The 19,478-nt window shown below is 42.8% G+C and overlaps 1 protein-coding gene across 1 annotated transcript in view; it reads right to left on the bottom strand.

Moving 5' to 3' along the window:
• Positions 1 to 16,547: 16,547 nt before the first annotated feature.
• Positions 16,548 to 19,478, bottom strand: part of SLC39A12 (solute carrier family 39 member 12) — a 114,555-nt gene continuing 111,624 nt past the window's right edge. Inside the window, exon 12 of the mRNA XM_029588748.1 lies at positions 16,548 to 16,814. Coding sequence (XP_029444608.1) covers positions 16,674 to 16,814 — 141 coding nt within the window. The 3' untranslated portion in view covers positions 16,548 to 16,673. The remainder of the gene's footprint in view (positions 16,815 to 19,478) is intronic.

Below are 19,478 nucleotides of genomic sequence, written 5' to 3' on the forward strand. Positions count from 1 at the left end.
TCATCTGTTGTGATGTAGCTCAGTTGAGATTTTTCCCTGTTTCATCTAATTTTTTATGAATAAGCATTTAAGATCAATGTGTTATGTTTGCTAAGGTTGAGTTGTACTTCCTTCCAGTTTCATTATGGATTGGCTATCAGATTTTATGTCAACTGGGTTTTTATAGTACTTGTTAAATCCAAGTTCTTCCACAGTTTTAGTTAACCATTTTTCTTCTTTGATAATTTAGCATACTGTATTTAGCTTCACAAATAAAATAAGCACACTATCTGTGTTGTGGTCCCGGTCGTGGCACTCGCAACCGGGACCTTACCTTGTCCTCCCGGGTTCCAGGGTCGGGAGCTCCGCGATAGCTCGCTGGGCCCCGGGCCTGGTTTCCCGCAGCAGTCTCGGTGTCCGGGCGGTTTGGCAAGGCCTGTTCTGCGGCGGCGTCTCCACGAGGGAGACACCGCAGAGTCGCTGAAGTCAGCCCCTTCCCTCTTATGCGCGCACGCACGAGGAGGCTGAATTTAAAGGGCCTTTCCCGCCTCTTGGCGGTCTGCCCCTTTCCATGACGTCAGACGCCGGCAGATATTTAATGCCGGCGTCTGCCCCTGTTAGAGGCCTTGCAACAAGGTTCCCTCTGGGTGCTTAGTTGCTGTGTGCTCTGGATACTCGCTTGCTTCACCGCTGGTCTCTGTTCTAGTTCTTGCTTCAGTTCCAGCCCTGGTTCCTCGGATTCCTGACTCCGGTTCCTGCTTTTGTTCCAGTTCGGATCTTCCCTGCCTGTCCTGGGATTGCTCCTTTGGTTCTGACTACTGCCTGCTCCTGACGCCTCTTGCCTGCTGCCTGCCTCGACCCCGGGTCGTCTCTATGGACTGCGCTGTTCGCCTAAGCCCCAGCGGCCCGGGCTCCTCCCGGGGGAGCCTCGGGCTTCCAGGGTAAACTCCGATCTCCTAAGGCCCAGCGGCCACTCCTCCTGGGGGAGTGCGGGCTTCCAGGGTGAAAATCTTTCACATCGCCTAGTCCAGTATCCACCTCCCGCCCTGACTTCCATTCTTTCCACCCATTCTCTCCATCAGGCCGGCCCAAGGGTCCACCGAAATACCCTCAACAATCTGTTACTTAACGGCTTTCCAACTAATTTCCGCTTGCTATGTTTGTGTACATAACCTCTGGTAGATCTTCCAGGAGTTCCAACTTGCATAGAAATAACCAATTATTCTTTCTCCAAAAGCTTCATAATATAAAATATCATCTTTTGTTCCTTGAAGATATCTGAGAATATGTTTGGCCATCTTCCAAATTTCAGGTGCATAGTAATTATTGAAATGGATCAAACAATGAATTGCAAATGTAATATCAAAATTCCAATAAGAGCATCTGGTGATTTATTCCTTGTGGATCTTCATTTTCTTTATTGTTTAGTTTAATGGGTATTGATACTGGCTTATAATTACTCAGAAACCAAGATAATCCTACATTAGTGGTAATAAGATAAATCACAATGATAAAACTACAAAAAAGAGACACACTTTATAAATGATATGGAGACCTTCATAACATATAGTATAAATGTCACATAATATAGTGCTTTAACTTTTTTTTTATAATCTTTAGTCTCAATAGCCTGTACTAACTACAGTCCAATATTATTTTGGAAAAATTTGTTTGCACTTAGAATTCCTTAATACTGGAAAAGTACAGCACTGTCTCAACTTTGTCGACCAATGATTATAGGAAAGAGCTAGATCACTATACTATGTGACATTTATGCTCCATACCATTTATACAGTGTGTCTCTTTTTTTGATGGTTCTATAGTTCTGATTTATAGTCACTCATGCCATAATTGTTAAGGATTTCTTTAGTATAGCTCTATTGACTGACTGACAATTGTTTTTTTTCTCTGCATTTCTCTTTGTGTCGATGTCTAAGATTTTCTTGAATTTCCTAAATCTTTTAGTTCAGTCTTGGTCTTTTGAAAAATCGTCACTCCTTTTAGAAACTTGTCACTTGTTATTACTACTTGCATGTCACCTTCATAAATAGCTAGTAAAGCATAATATTCTCCTTGTTATTTGATTATAACCCTTGCCTGGTAGTAAGAACATAAGAATATAAGAAATTGCCATGCTGGGTCAGACCAAAGGTCCATCAAGCCCAGTATCCTGTTTCAAATAGAGGCCAAACCAGGCCACAAGAACCTGGTAAGTACCCAAACACCAAGAAGGATCCCAAGCTACTGATGCCAGTAATAGCAGAGGCCATTCCCTAAGTCAACTTGATTAATAGCAGTTAATGGACTTCTCCAAGAACTTATCCAAGCCTTTTTTAAACCCAGCTACACTAACTGCACTAACCACATCCTCTGGCAACAAATTCCAGAGCTTAATTGTACATTGAGTGAAAAAGAATTTTCTCCGATTAGTCTTAAATGTGCTATTTTCTAACTTCATGGAATGCCCTCTAGTCCTTCTGTTATCCGAAAGTGTAAATAACCAATTCACATCTACTTGTTCAAGACATCTCATGATTTTAAAGACCTCTATCATATTCTCTCTCAGCCATCTCTTCTCCAAGTTAAACAGCCCTTACCCCTCTTCAGTCTTTCCTCATAGGAGAGCTATTTCATTCCTTTTATCATTTTGGTTGCCCTTCTCTGTACCTTCTCTATTGCAACTATATCTTTTTTGAGATTCGGCGACCAGAATTGTTCACAGTATTCAAGGTGCAGTCTTACCATGGAGCAATACAGAAGCATTATGACATTTTCTGTTTTATTAACCATTCCCTTCCAATAATTCCTAACTTTCTGTTTGTAGTTGGTCTAATGTCTTGTACCTTGTATGACCTAATTGTTTTAATCCATATGTTGCCTTTTTGAGCTTGCAAACTCTTGTTATCTTTCCTTTTCAACAGTCAATGGAGGTTGCTATATGTTAACTTCTTTTTGTAGTTCTTCATTAAGATGCACTGCTTTCATATCAAATTGTATATTTAAATATATTTTTTATTTGCTAAAGCCAATAATAATCTAAGTGTAACCCGTGGTTACCAACTGCTTGGTACTCCGGTGCCACCTAGTGGCAATTCTTCATATTTTTGCTACTATATAAGAGCATGCTCTTGCACTAATGACATCACTCCATGGAGGATTTGGAAGCAGCAACATCTATTTTCCTCTGCATGCAGCTATAGAGGAATCCAGCTGCCTGTAGAGAATCTGGAGGCTCCAGGGAGGATAATGCCAACTATTTTTTGGGACTTCTCTGGCTGAAACATGGGCATGTACTTGTGTGTGAGTACCATGATGTTACAGCAATTCCACAATTAGTGAATTCTCAAAGTTTTCAGCAGCATTGTCTAATATGGGACTGAATAAAGTGGATCAGATGGTAAAGTCATCTATCGATGTGCTGACATTTTGGAATTTTATTGAATATATTGCTCTACCTTATGTTCGGAACCTGCATCATCTGGGTCTTGAGTATGTCAGGAAATAAATGAGATAGTTGGTCTCAGAGTTACATAGAAACATAGAAATGACGGCAGAAGAAGACCAAATGGCCCATCCAGTCTGCCCAGCAAGCTTCACACATTTTTTCTCTCATACTTATCTATTTCTCTTAGCTCTTGGTTCTATTTCCCTTCCACCCCCACCTTTAATGTAGAGAGCAGTGATGGAACTGCATCCAAGTGAAATATCTAGCTTGATTCGTTAGGGGTAGTAGTAGAGTTGATTCCGTAGTTTTATTTGGATTCAAAAGTATGCATGGAGGATGGGAAACTGGACAAAATATATATCCAAAGCTTACCCCCTTGAATAAGATCCTGCCAACTTGGAAGGCTAGTGCAATAGGTCATTACATATTCACTGGTAATGTCATTTGCATTACCAGTGAATATATTTCTTGATAGACAGTTCGTATCACTGATCATAACCAGTTACCACTAGTCGTGCTTTATAGAACTCTGTGTCATCTATAGGTTTTAATTTTAACTTAAATATCCATTTATAATAATTTTCATGTCCTTTTTTGGCACTAGTTCCCAAGTTTTCATCCTGTTGTGAGATGGAAGCTCTTCAACATTAGCCTCTACCCGCTTATTATGCTAGACGATCTTCATTGCATCTTTAATAAATATTGATTCATCCATTTTATGATGCACATTATTGCAATAAGACTTTGCCTTTGGAGATTTTTCACACAAAACCTTTCAAAGAGGTTTTGTGTGAAAAAATGCCTTGTATGCACGTACATTTGGCATATGCATGTACAAGTGATTTTAAAACAAGTGGCATATGCACAAACTCATGTGTTCACATGAGAAAGTAAGCATGTATAAAATGGATATATTTCAGGCATGTCGGAGCATGGTTTGGATGTTCACGTATAGTTAGCTAGTTTATAACTAATGCACAGGTGTAGATTATCAAGAATGTGTGAATGCTTTTAACTATTTAGTGCACAAAATTCAAAATCTCAGTGTTATTTTGGATCTGGTGTTTTGCATGCTTGCTTCTCATGGTGAGTGGAAAGGGCAGCTTGCTAGGACTAGAGTGAGAGTGTTTGTGGGGCTAACGAGAAATCATTGTCCTTGCCCATAAATGTGTTTGGCATATGATTTTAGTACTTTTTGCAGATCTGTCCTTCCAACTCAGTAGGAAGCTCATTCCACAGCTTAGGGCCAGCCATGGAAATGCTTCTATCTCTGACCTGACTTAGATCGGCTGAATTTACCGATGGTATTGTTAGAAGCCCTTTATTAGCATATCTCAAGTTTCTCTAGGGTTTAGGTAGATGAATTGCTGCATTCAGCCAGTCTGTTTGATCTCCATAAATAATTTTATGTAAAATGCAGAGCACTTTATATTGGATACAGTATTTTATAGGTAGGCAGTGAAGTTTCATCAAGATAGGTGTTATGTGATCACTCTTTTTAGATCCAGTTAGTACCCTTGTGTGGTATTAAGGGAAATTTAGAGTCATCATCACAGAAGACTTGATCTTTGGCCCCCTCATATGTGTCATGACTCAAAGGCTATCTGTACCCAACCATTTGTGCCTTTCACAGTAAACCAAATATGACGTCTGCTTACTGATAGTTGGAACAGAGTATCAGCTGCTGTGTGACAACTAGGGAGGAGGAGTGACAGAGTATTGTTGTGTTGCGAATTTTCACAGGACAACAACAGAGGCCTAGAGGGCTGCTGCTGCTTGGGACCAGGCAGACTTCCACAGACTGGCTGGCACCCCTGAACTGGCATGGCTTGGGGATCTGTATAATACGTGTAAGGTAAGGCTGACCTTACAGGTACAGTACTAGGTGGAAAAGCCTCCGTGGCGGGGGTTGCACGGTGTACATTACAGGCAAATGTCAGCTAATACGCATACTTGTACTGCACATTTGATGTGTGACGCTGGCAAGTTTCACACCTCCACCCCTCTCTCAAAGCTAGGTATAAACAGTGAGCAGACTAGGGGAAATTTTAGAGTACAAGGCCTGAGGCCATGCATACCACAGCCCTTACGGTCAACTCTCAGAGGCTTCCCTTCTCAAGAGTGGAAGCACTCGATCACTGTTGTCCAAAAGCAATGTGTGCAAAATGAATGCACACACACTACCTGCTCTGGTGGATGGATTGCTGTGGTAAGGGAGGGACCTCCTACTGCAACATCACCCACAGAGACAGAGATTGACAGAGGGTAACTCAGCACATCACTCCATGAGTTGCACACTGACACACTTATCTTTTGAATATGGACTACCTGCAGCACTTTGTTCGTGGAATGTTTGTTATCAAACAACATTGATGTGTGTGGCAGCTTGTGGATAACTGCTAATGAGGTAGTTGGAGTCCTTCCTTGGCACTGATTATGTATACCTGGCTACATAAAATAAGTCTGTCAGAGGCATATATGACACCTACTTAATTTATTTATTTACTTATTTGGGCGTTTTATATACCGTCGTTCCAAAATCAGATCACAACGGTTTACAATATTGTCTTACAGTTGCTGGGTCAACATTCCCATTTTGTTTCAATGCTCATATTCTAGGTCGATATAACGGCATGTATATTTTCTAGTAAATATATTTTAGGTCAATTTTTTTATACAATATCAAGTTCATCTCAACAGTAAATGCGTATTCTGAGTTGATACATCAACATTTATTGCGGTGCTTTGAAGTAGAATTATAACCTAAGATTTCCATTACATTATCCTTCATGTTATATTCAGAATACATCACTCAATACGTATTACTCCGGCTGTTAGCATAGTCTTATGTTCCGACAGCTATGTTATTAGCGTATTAGAGTTTTACATTAGTTCCTATGCATTTATAAAGAGTCATGTTTTGTCTGAGGTATAGACATGGGTCCCTCAAGGCCTTAGGTGGCACTAAATGTGTGTCTGGCATAAGAACAACACAGAAAGGCCATCACCCATCATGCTGACTACATGCTGGGAGCAGTAGGCCTATACATTCAGTACTGTATCTCGTGCACTATGGAGGCAGCTTGTAGGCTCATGAAATCAGCTGACAACAGTTTCTCTAGCCTTAATGCTTTATACAGAGCAGATCACTGAGATTGTAGAAGCATACCTGCCCTGCTCACCACTAACTGTAAAATTGACATACTCCACATGAGGCACAGCGTAAAGGACAGCAGCTCTTTCTGATTCCAGTCAAACAGACTGGCTGAATGCAGCAATTCATGTCATGGCATGCATATGGATCAGCAAGGGCCTGGAACCATTAAATCACGGAAATGTGTGGAGTGACGTTGCAAACGGAACTATCTGCAAGTTGTTCGGTGCAGGAGTGCTCAGCCTTTGTGCTTTGTGCTTTAAGGGTAGTAACGGATCACGCCAGGACTGTAAGAGATACTAGCTATTGCGCAAAGCAAAATACTCTGCATATTTTCTTGGTACATACATACATACAACTGCACCACATGACTATCAGTGAGCCATAATGGTCAAGGGCCTTGCAGCAGCCAGACATCTCAATATCTCTGTAAAGCTCGCTGTGACAGGTGATTTGAAGGCAGGAGGTTCAAACACACCTAACTTTTGGCTTCTATGTCATCAACCTTTGCTCAGAAGAAATGTGTGTGCTCTTACAGTCATTAGAAACTAGAGATGTGAATCGGAACCGGAATCGGTTCGGATTCCGATTCCGATTCACATTGTGGTTTTTGTTTTCGTACGGCCCGATCGCGGTTTTGTTTATCGGCTGCGCCCGAGCCGATAAACAAAAAAACCACCCCGACCCCTTAGCTTCCCCCACCCTCCCGACCTCCCCAAAAACATTTTACAGGTACCTGGTGGTCCAGTGGGGGTCCCGGGAGTGATCTCCTGCTCCCGGGCCGTCGGCTGCCACTAATAAAAATGGCGCTGATGGCCTTTGCCCTTGCCATGTGACAGAGTATCCGTGCCATTGGCCGGCCCCTGTCACATGGAGGGAGCACTGGATGGCTGGTGCCATCTTTAAAAATGGTGCAGGCCATCCAGTGCTCCTACCATGTGACAGGGGCCAGCCAATGGCACGGATACCCTGTCACATGGCAAGGGCAAAGGGCCATCGGCGCCATTTTGATTAGTGGCAGCCGACGGCCCGGGAGCGGGAGATCGCTCCCGGGACCTCCACTGGACCACCAGGTACCTGTAAAAAGTTTTTTGGGGGGTTGGGAGGGTGGGGAAGCTAAGGGATTAGTTTTAAAGGGTCGGGGTGGGTTTAGGGGTTATTTTTGTGTGCCGTTTTTCCCGCCCTCCCCCAAAACGATAAGAGAACCCCCACGATATTGATCGTGGGGGTTTTCCTATCATTTTGGGGGAACCCCCGATTTCTGACGATTTTGAAAATATCGTACAGTATTTTCAATTGTCCGAAGCCCGATTCACATCCCTATTAGACACTATATGGTGATGGTGACATCTCTGAGCTCATAGGACAATACAAGTGAAGGCAGGACACCATCTGATTCCCAATCCTGCCATCACAGAGCCGGACGAACATCCTGGTGTAGCTCGCTGAGAAGCTAACCAAACCTACATGACATCACAATGGCGAAGGTCCTCACCTTCTGCACATTGTCATTTACAAATTGCATAGGTAGGTATAGTATGATGCACCTATTTAGGGGTGCATACAACCACCAAGAGGTATGCTACCTTGGAAGGACCTGTGCACATTGTGGGAATAGCACCAGGTAGCACAGGTGCTTTACCCAAGGCTGTAAGGGAAGGTGTGCTACTAGAGCACTCTGATGTCAGCAGTAGGGTTGCCAACTGGCTCCAGTTTTCAGGACAGGTAAATTCTTTCCTGGTTTGGAACACATTACATGCAGGGATTTAATCAGATTTCCCTATAGTTTTTCCAAGCAAAACCAAGACTATCAATACCTGCATGCATGGGAGTAAGACCAGGACTGGATCATCAACATATCCTGGAAATCTGGATCCAATTGGAAAACCGAGTCAGCAGTGACTGTAAAACTGGTGACGCAGTGGTGTCAGCTGTGTCTTGGCACGCCCATGTGACAGAAAGCTGACCCAGTACAGGTGTATAATTTCACATTCACGTTTGTCAGCTACATAATGAGGCCGTAAAATAGGAACTCTGTCATTGAAACCTTTAACTGTCTACCTGTACCTTTAGGCTGTGCCTTTAAGCTTCAGAGTTATTTGATATTTACAGCATTTCTGTGACTCCTCATGCTCGAGGACCAGCTAGGGTGCCATCACACTTGAGGCACTATCTCATCAACGTGTGAGTGCTAGGATGGGGTCAGCAGGTGAGGGCTGGCAAGCCAAACTGCGAGAGCTAGGCCAAACTATGAACACTGTGTTGGTAGTCGTTCACAAACTCACGTGCCGCACATGCCTCTTTTAGTGTCACTAGGAGGAAAAACATTATGGCAGCCGCATATATTTTATGTCATCTTTTCTTTCACAACTGTTTTTCCAGTACACTGTACGGCTCCATTGTCAAGATGAATCCTGAGTAGGCATACGTGTTTTCTGTTACACAGTGACCCAGACAGAGAAGTAGTGAGAGAAGGAAAGATGATAGGGAGGAGAGCAGCAACTAACAATTTACTGGCCTTCCTTCCCTGGAAGGGGATGTGGTTGGTGAGGCCTATCAGGCAAAGTAGCATTGTATAAGGTTTGACAAATCTGGCTGCCACTCGGCGTGGTGTCCTCGGCTCGTGCTGGGACATATGGGGGATCCAGGGGGAGAGCCATTCGTAGTCCATGGCATAGAGTGAGATTATGGAAGACACAGTAGAGCAGCACTATATTTCCAACTTCAAAGCTCCACCTGTCTTTTCCAAATAGTGAAATCAACTATTGAGACCTCCGAAGGGGCATTTGATGAAACAGCAGGTAGCACATAAGGCCTCACTCTGCCTCATCTCCGCTGGCATGTTAGGAATGGCAACAGGGGTGAGAAGCCACGTCCTGCAACCGTACCCAGAATCTCCTATGGCAAAACAAATTTAAGCCATCAGTCATAGCATTGTCACTTGCAGATCTGGCTTGCAAACCACAGAATCCTATAAGACTGTTTAAGGTAGCCTGTACCTTTCCCTGAGCCTTAAAGGCTGATTTGCCTAGCCTAAGTGCATGTCACATTGTTCTGGGCCAGGATAGCAGTAGCCAAAAGTAGCTCAGCTCTTCCGGACTACTGAATCACATCTGGATATTCCAACAATTGTGTGCCAGGCCCTCGCAATCAAGCTAAGGCTACTGGTGTGTAGTAGCCTGCCAACCTTGAAGCAATACATAAGAGCTGCTATACCTGTGTTAGCTGAAAAAACAGTACCAGTACCTCATGGTGTGATTGTGAATGTCCCTGCCGGCTCTGCAGTTTGTCATCCATAGAAACCAATTTGTGAGCCCCCAACACAGGGAATATGCCAGGCCACCAATATGCACAGGACACTGCCTCTGGCTGAGGTGTGTGAGGCTCAAGACAAACTGTGGCCGACAATCTGGATAATGTCTCACTAACTGGCCACACATGATCGTGCAGGGCCAGCAGTGTGGACACTTCAAGCTTGTCATTAACCAGTGAGATTTAAATAGCTCCCAATGGGAGGATAGGAACAGGGCCATTTTGACAATGAACACATTGAAAGTGTATAGTGCCTGCTCACACACCAAGCTTTAGGGCTGGTGCATTGTTTGTTGTCACAAGATTAGCAGGCATGGGGCAAAAAAGCCATGCTCTGAGGCAATTGCCTGAAGACATAATTGTACAAGCCACTTGTCATGGCAGTGATGCTTTTCCTCCCCCCCCCCCCCAGCCATACCCCATGTCCGTGCCATTTGCCACAAACAGACAGAGATGGAAAAGAGAAAGAAGAGTCTCTCTTACTGATGAGCCAACCATCACTGTACAGGCCGCCCTCAAAGTTTTCACACAGGCTTGTTTGCCTACGTATAAAGGAATCGTGTGTGACTCCCAGGTACCTGGCCATCATGTCAAGGATGCGCATTTGAGCATCACAGATCACTTGCACGTTTAATGGAGTGGAAGAGCTTTCTGTGCGGTACATCTCTTCTCTGTCATGGGGTGGAATGATGGCCACATGAGCGCAGTTGATAGCGAAGGCATAAAAGCCTCTCTTCAAGTCCATCAAGTCCTGCCTGTCTCGAGGAAATGTTATGTAGCGATTAATGCTGTCAGAGACTGCTGTAGTGACCTGGTCCAGACAGTATGAAAAAATGGTTTGGGACATTCCCCCCACGACCCCTACTGTCGATTGGAAGGAGTTGCTTGCCATGGAATGCAGGGTGGCCAACAGTTTGGTGAGGCCTGGCACAGCGTGGGACCTTTCTGTGACTGGATCCAAATCCCCTTGGATTTCTTCATATAATTCCAGGATAGCCCGAGAGCTGAGGCGATACCTGCAAACCACATAGTCCTCTGGCATTCCCAGCAAGGATGTTCATGGAGGAAAGATGCGCTCCCTGCATCTCCTCTGCCATGGCCGCCTGCGTGCCAGGTGCTGCCCTAGGCCCTGATCCTGCAGGGCCTGTGCTTGGCTTCCGGTGCAGGGACTTCCCTATGGGGGCTTGGTACTGGCCTTGCCTGTTCTTGAGGTTGTTGTTCCACTTATTGTTACCTGCAGCGAGCCCTCCCGAAGCATCCAGTATCCCCCAACAATTAAACTTGCCACAAACATTATGGCTTTAGGAAGCTAGAACAGGTAAGAACAGGTGTTTTTATTGGGGCAGGAAGGCCTGGCAGGTATGTCCATTATAATTCCTCTTTTATCGCGTGCGATAATCACTGTGATAACTGCTGCGATAATAACTCAAGGACAGGCAAGGCCAGTTCCAAGCCCTCATAGGGAAGTCCCTGCACCGAAAGCCAAGCCACAGGCCCTGCAGGGTCTGGGCCCAGGGCAGCACCTGGCAAGCAGGCAGCCATGGCAGAGGAGGCAGGCAGGACTTGATGGACTTGAAGAGAGGCTTTTATGCCTTCGCTATCAACTGCGCTCACGTGGCCATCATTCCACCCCATGACAGGGAAGAGATGTACCGCAACAGAAAGCTCTTCCACTCCATTAATGTGCAACTGATCTGTGACACTTAAATGTGCATTCTTGACATGGTGGCCAGGCACGTGGGAACCGTGCACAATTTCTTTATACATAGGCAAACAGGCCTGTGTGAAAACTTTGAGAGCGGCCTGTATAGTGATGGTTGGCTCATCAGTAAGAGAGATTCTTCATTCTATTTTCCATCTCTGTCTAAGTGTTTGTGGCAAACTGCACAATCATGGGGTGTGGCTGCAGGGAGGAAAAGCATCACTGCCATGTCAATGGCTTGTACAATCATATCTGCAGGCCATTGCCCCAAGGCCTAACTTTTTCACCCCATGCCACAGAGGCCTGCTAATCTTGAGATGACAAACAATGCACCAACCCTAAAGCTTGGTGTGTGAGCAGGCACTATATACGTTCAATATCGGCAGTGGGAGCACGATAAATAGTATTTTCACCATACCTCAAAAAAAAGGTGTAGTTATTTCCAGCATTAAATCCCATGATAGCATGCATTACTCTATCACACTCCATGCTAGCAGACCCTCATTTCCATTTACTCCATCCAAACCCCTCCCACACGAATAAACAATTTTTAATTTGCATACGCATTTTGTGTTGTCTTATTTATCACGCACTAAGGCCCTAGGCGTGAAATGATAAATGACCCAGTTAGTGTGCTTGCTGGAGTAGGGGAGGGATAGGATGATATGGTGAAAATTCTCTAAATGCAGACTTCACCGGTGTAGGGGAGACCAAAGTCTTTCATGGCAGGGAAATTCAGAGAGGGGAACGTCATGATATGAATTGCAGGGAGGGGATTGTAGAAGAAGCATTAAAAGATACATCCTTGCTAGGAAGGTGATTGATGCCTGTGGTGGCCCTACTGGCAGAGGCTGTGACAATCAAACCATGTTTGGGGTGGACAAAGTGCATCATGGCTAATGGCTCGTATGGGTATCAGAAGAAATGACAAAGGGATGTATTTAGAGTAGTTGTGGAGGGTAGTGGGAGCAGAGTTGAAGGTTCAGGTCAGGGACATGGACTGGGAGCTTATCTTTGCAGATGGCAGATGGGAATGAAGAAAAGAGTACATGAGGGTAACTTGCTGGTGTGGCGGTTACTACCCTTAACCAATAAAGCCTTTATGCTGATGATGCAACTCCATCATTGCTCTCTGCTTCAATGGCAGGGGGAAAAGAGGAAAAGGGGAATTAGATTCAGACAGCACCTGACAAGGACATTGAATTGCACAGTCTGGGAAAACAAATAAGCATGGGGGTAACTCCAACGTTGCTCTCTGCTTCAATGGTGAGAAGTAAGGGGGAATTGGTACTAAACAGCAACCAACAAGGGCCCTGACTTTGATGGTTTGGGCAACTGATAATTATAAAGGTGACTTGTATGGCGCAGTATTTACTACCAGAAGCTTGCTGGGCAGACTGGATGGACCATTTGGCCCTTTTCTGCCATCATTTCTTTAACTAGAAAAAAAGGATTCTTAAATGTTCGGGCAGACTGGATTTCTTCAATAAGGAATAGTAGCTTGAGATTTATTTAATGTTTGAGTATTTGCCATGTACTTGTGACTTGGATTGGCCACTGTTAGAAACAGGATACGGGGCCTGATGGACCCTTGGTCTGACCCAGTATGGCATGTTCTTATGTTCTTATGTTTATTTTACTGACAGTCTAGCCTAATTTTCAAAGAAAGCACAAGACACAAATAACTACACTGCAAATGCTTACATTTAGAACTTTATTGCCTTGGAATGTTAGAAAACATTTTTAAAACACAGTCACAGAGGTCTACAGCATTATCCTAGCAAGTAAAGTTAACCATTATGTATTTGTTAAAGTTCTGCTGTTTCTTAAATGGAACTAGAACTGTAAATATAAACATCACAGTATTGGAGCATCACAGTGAAGACAAGCCTCATTCTTTGTGACATCGCTTTCTACTGCAGTTTCTTGATGTCCCTTACTGCTGTATCACAATAATGGGCTACTGTGAAAATGAACACTACAATGCATTGCAGGGATGGAAATGTTACTAGAAGTGCTGCGTGGAATAATGATATGAATATACCTTCCGAATCCTCTGGCATGTAATCTGTGCCTTTACCCAATTACTATTCTATGGCCCTGTTTTCAAAGGAGGTTTCCAGGAGGCACAACATTCTGTAGAGTGTTCTTCTATCAGCAGTGAGATATACTGTACTGCACCCTGCAGGGCATTTTGTCAGTCTCTGAAATGTGTTTGAAGCTGATGCACAGATTGTGAGTTTATCTATGAACTAGAATTCCTGAGCAGCAGCATAATTACATTGGAGGCTGAAAAGATAGGGATAATTCTCATGATATGCCAGGCTGATGGGATTTGAAACTAAACATATTTATTCATTGTAACTTGGAGTTCACATAAATGTCAACTGCCAACAGGGCTCAGCATTGCCTTGGCACCTTCTTCCCTGCTTGGTAATAAGTCTGAATGAATCAAGAACTTGAAAATGCATTATGCAGAATTATAGGAGATTAATTTTTTTATTGAATTTATATTCTGCTTTTCAGGCACTTCATAGCAGATTACATTCAGGCATTGTAGGTATTTTTCCTGTACTTAGAGGGCTTACAATCTAAGGTTTATATTAATAAGTTGCATTAGGTGTTTATCACGCAACAAATGCTTTTTATCATGCGATAAATGCCCATTGCAGCAATATTGTGTGATATTTTACCCATAAAGCAGGTATGTAAATGAGCTGCTTTGCATGCATAAGCTTTGCAAATACATGCAAAACAGCTCATTATTAGGTGATTTTGTGTAAATAAAATAATGCATCTTGCCTCAAAGAACTCAAGCTGAATTATCTTCCTGAAAGTTAGCTACTAAATCAGGAGTTGTAGCTAACTCTTCCTGGGGGCAATGGGATGCTAACACACATCTCGATACTCTTGGTCTGCTTCTTAAAGGGCCATGATATCCTAACGAGACCCCCCCCCCCCCAACATGTAAAAGACACCCATGGGGGTCTTGAGAGACTCCGGCTGCCTCAGACCCCCCTTTCAAAGATTGCCCCTGGATCCCATTATGGCCCCCCGCCCCCCACACTAGGATCCTGCCACCGCCTTTCATGAACCCTGACCCCCTGGGCATATGTGGGAGTCTGGTGGGGACCATGGTGCCCCCTAGGCTCAGGGTCAGCCGCTCACTCAATCCAAAATGGCATGATAGGGGTGCACCTAGTATAAAATGGCTGGCCGGCCAGTTTGCAGCTTTGGAAGTCTGTGTAAAAATATCCATCAGTTAGTAAATGACTCCCTAAGTTTGTACCTGAGGCAATGGACGGGGAAGTGGCTTGTCCAAGCTCACATGGAGCAGCAGGAGGATTTGAACCCTGGTTTCCAGCCACAGCTGCTCTAACCACTAGGCTTAGCTACTCTTCCACTTTTTTTTTGTATAGTTAAAATCTTTCTGCTTTAGTCTCCTTATTGAATGTTAAGCCAGTATTCATAAGTAGAAATGGTATATAGCGCTGGAGATTCACGGATCCTTGTGGTGAGTTCATCAAAAAATGAGAACTTAAGGCACACGTTTCCACCTTTTATTCAGGGATACTTAAAGCAAGGTTTTGGTCCCCGGAACACGTGCCTTAAGTTCCCATTTTTTGATGAACTCATCACAAGGATCCGTGATTCTCCAGCGCTATATACCATTTCTACTTATGGTTAATCACCACTAGCGTATATCGCTCATCATCTCCACGTCCTATTGGCTGAAGTCAGTATTCATAACAACTGGGCATAATGTAGTTATGTTTTTGCAAATATAGATCAGGAATGTAGCATACTGTATGGCCAGGGCAGCATGATCAATTGATCACTCTGGTGAAAGTATTGACGGTTGTACCACCACAGATGCACTGTGTTTAACTTGCATGGACACGATTTTCAAAGCTTCACTGATCAATTTTAGCCAGTTTTCTTTTCAGACAAACCTAACTGGCTAGATTTTTGGATGAAAATGTAGCTATTCCTTGAGAAGGTGTAGTTAAGATTTTTGTGATACAGGCGGTTGCTGAATTGCACATGTATTCTAGCTACTGGGTTTATTTGCATATAATTTCAGCACGCTAAAATAAGTGCACTAAGCACTAGTTACTGTGTGTGCTTTCACGAGGTTTGCTGCTGCTTCAGCCTGCTTAGTGCTTTGGCCTGTTAGTCATAAGACCACCCCAGGAATGCACCTGTAACTGCTCCTTTTTTGTCCAGTTAAATTCCCTGGCCTTGTGAGCTTAGGGAATTTAATCTTGCCACTCGATGGGGGAAAACATTTAAAAACAGAGGCTCACCTGGCTAACTCATGAAGTTATCTGGATAAACCTTTGAAAAATCAACCCCTAAAATATTTTGAGGCCTCTCACATGTATGGAAAATGCACAGCAATGCTTAATAATTTAGCATTGGTTTCTGACATTTATTTATTTTTTTGCCTTAGGAAAAAAAACTTTGCATATTAAAAAGTCTGAACATTAGACCATATACTGGAAAGGAGCAACCTAATTACCAGTCCATCATCCTGTTTCAATACTTTCTAGGCACATAGATAGACAATTTAAACTAGGGCTCAGAATATGGCATATTTGCCTGCACGTTATATAATGAAAGCACCTGTTTAAAAGTTACTGTCCCTGACTTTACTGCCACATGGGCTGTTGCAAAATTACCCTCTAAAAGATTATATTCAACAGTGGTTTTCTGTATGGTTCCTCACAGACAATAGTTGGAAAATGTACTTTGCTACAGCTGTTGAACAGCGCTTTAAGAAACTGCTAATTGTTTTTTATGGCAAAAGGCCCCAAAATTTTGAACTTGTAATTTGGTAAGCTCAGCTAAGATGTGAAAAAACCTAAACTATGACATTTATAGCAGTAGTAGGGGCTCTGTTCATCAGCACTAATGTTCCTATTTCCTACAACCCAAGTAGAGACTTAGAGGGATAACAGATGGGATAAGCTTGGACGAGCCCTGAGTTAATAACGTCTAAAGGATAAAGGTCATGTCTAAATCACAAATAAGACAGAATAAGAAAAAGTGCAAACATTCATAGAAGGCCTTTGGAAAGTTCAGTATAAATTTGGTACTTTAATTTTATGTTCATATATAGCCAGAAGTAAGAGGCAAAGCCAACCTAATAGCAGTCCAAGGTTTTGCAGAAGAAACAGCAACCAGGGTCGTTGTGTATGAATGTGAATCATTTCCGGAAGCTACAAAAAGAAAAGAAAAGAACACTTAAGATTCGTTACAAAATGACCACAATCATCCCTGAGGGCACAAGTAAATGAAAGGAAAAAAGGATTCTCAGAATAAACATGATAGCTTCATCCCTCAATATTTTGGAATATATAAAATATATCCTTTGCAAAGCAAAGCAAGATTACTCGTTCAGATAACAATGATCATAATTTTTTTTTTGCCAGAATTAGTTTTTCAAGAATAATAGAAATAAAGGTCTACAAACAAGCTGTGGGTGATACCTTTATACTGGATTAACTTAATACATCCGTGATCAACTTTCAAGTTTCAACAGCTATGGTCCTCTGATCAAGTCAAGGAAAGAAAAATAAAAGAATCCTTGAACTATATTTTAGATGCAAGAACATTTAAGTTTTTTTGTAACTATTTTCCAAAAACATCTCGTTTTTCCATAACACCAAATTTACTGTGTTCCTGTATACAAACATTTTGTACATAAAAATCCTATTGTGAATTCCATAGACAAATTAAATTTCTTTTCATGATCTCTGCCTTGAAGATTATATTTGAAATTGCATAAATACAAGTTTTTAAAAATCCTGTTGTGATAGCATTATACAGTTATAGTACAGATGTGTCCTTTTGGAGTGACATCCATGGCAACTAGGGCATGATGAAAAGCCAAAGTAGAGGAAGAGAGAGAATGAGACCTTATAGACCATTTTCTCCATTGCCAATTTGTTAAACTAAAATGTTGCAAATACCAAAATGGATAAAAGCTCTTACACAGTAACATGGTGAATGATGACAGACAAAGACCAAAATGGTCTATCTAGTCTGCCCAGCAAGCTTTTTAGAGTAGTAGCAACTGCCGCTCTATGCATACTACCCCTAAGCCTTCTGATAAGGGTGGTAGTAACTGCTGCTCTGTTCAGGCTACTTCCAGGCAGAAATGTAAACTTTAGGAGTAATAGAAAAGTTATGCCATTTCTTCATTTCCATTCTCTAGCTATTAGGGATCCTTTGTGATTGCCCCATGCCTTTTTGAATTCCATAATTCCTGTCTTCACCACTTCTTCCGGGAAGGTATTCTGTGCATCCAGCACCCTTTCTATGAAGAAATATTTCCTGACATTGTTTCTGAATCTTCACCCTTGGAGTTTCCATATCATGACCTCTAGTTTTACAGCTTCCTTTCCATAAAAAAATTTGATTTTTGAGATTAACTTTATGTTTGTTGTGATATGTTGTAACCTACCTAGTACAACAGTTTTGCTATAGGTGGGCTATAAATATAAATAATACATAAATAATTCCTTTCAGGTTCTTGAATGTCATAGTTGTGAGCCCTTGGGCTGTGGGTGATTCCTTGTAAGCGAACTTACTAGGCCCATGCTGACAACTAGCGAACACACCCTATTGAGACTGGAGTGGAGCTTCACATGTACCAGCCCCATCCCCCACAGGTTGAACATTTGGGTTTCAGGGGCCAGCAAGGCTTAGGCAAGTGTCCCCTAAGGAGTGATCAGAGAGATTCCAGGTAAGGGAAGTGGTCAGGGCAGGCAGCGAGCAGATGTTACCTGGATCAAGGCCAAGGGTCAAGGCAGGCAGCAATCCAGGAGCAAAGTCAGAATTCAAAGCAGAGTTCAGAACTGGAGAATCAAGCCAAGACAAGCAAGACAGGCAGAGATAAGACACCAAGGGCCTAGGCAGGGCAGGATGGACAAGGCAAGACAATGGGGCAAGGCAAGGACATGAACATGGCTAGGCAAGGGCTTGAACAAGGCAAGGTAAGATAACGGGAGAACGGGGCAGCAGGACAAGGCACAGGAACAGCAAGACAAGGCACAGGGAATAGAAACATGCACTGCAGAGCTGAGGCAAAGAGTGAAGCACAGCTGAGCCTTAAATCCCCCGGGCTGGCTAACGTCATAGAAGAATGCTGGTATACATTTCCCGCCACAGGGTATTTAAGAAGTGTGGTGTGATGCATGCACATGCCTAGGGAGGCTGGAACCTGAACCAGCATGGCAGCTTCCCAGCCTCATCGGAGGAGCATGGCATTGGGACAGGGTCGGTGGCATTCCACAGTGAGTGTAGCCAATTGCAGGAGTGTCCTGTGACCGGCCAAATGTTACATTGAAGATCTCTTGGGGATTGTTTTCCTTAGTATAGTAAAGTCTATCTTCCTGCTCACGGCAAATGTTAACTTTGATGGAAGACTGCTGGTATAAATAGCAAAATGTTTTTTTGCTTTTTTCCTTCCACATGGTATCAACTATGGATGGACAAATTAGCTTGAATATAATAGCCTAATATAATAATACATACAATTCAGGAATAATCCAGTTTTCCATTCAATTTGGCTTATGACAAAGTCATCTTTTATAATATTTATTGTGTATAAAAGTCAAAATTGCTTTATGAACTTACAAATAAATGAAATCATGGAGATTTTTTTTTTTTTGATCAGAAAGCTAATCTATAAGGTAGAATGTCCAGTTCAATACAAAACTAATTTGCTTGCCCAAGTAGGAACAAATCCAATTAAATGTAAAACTTTGCTTTTATGTTATTGCTCACAGGTTCAAACATGACAGAATCATTTAACTGAAATTATGAATGAATATTATTTTTCATTGCAGGGGTGAAGAACTTTGAATTTAATTGTCATG

This window comes from Rhinatrema bivittatum, chromosome 2 (genome assembly GCF_901001135.1).
Source record: "Rhinatrema bivittatum chromosome 2, aRhiBiv1.1, whole genome shotgun sequence".
In the NCBI taxonomy this organism is placed as follows: domain Eukaryota; kingdom Metazoa; phylum Chordata; class Amphibia; order Gymnophiona; family Rhinatrematidae; genus Rhinatrema; species Rhinatrema bivittatum.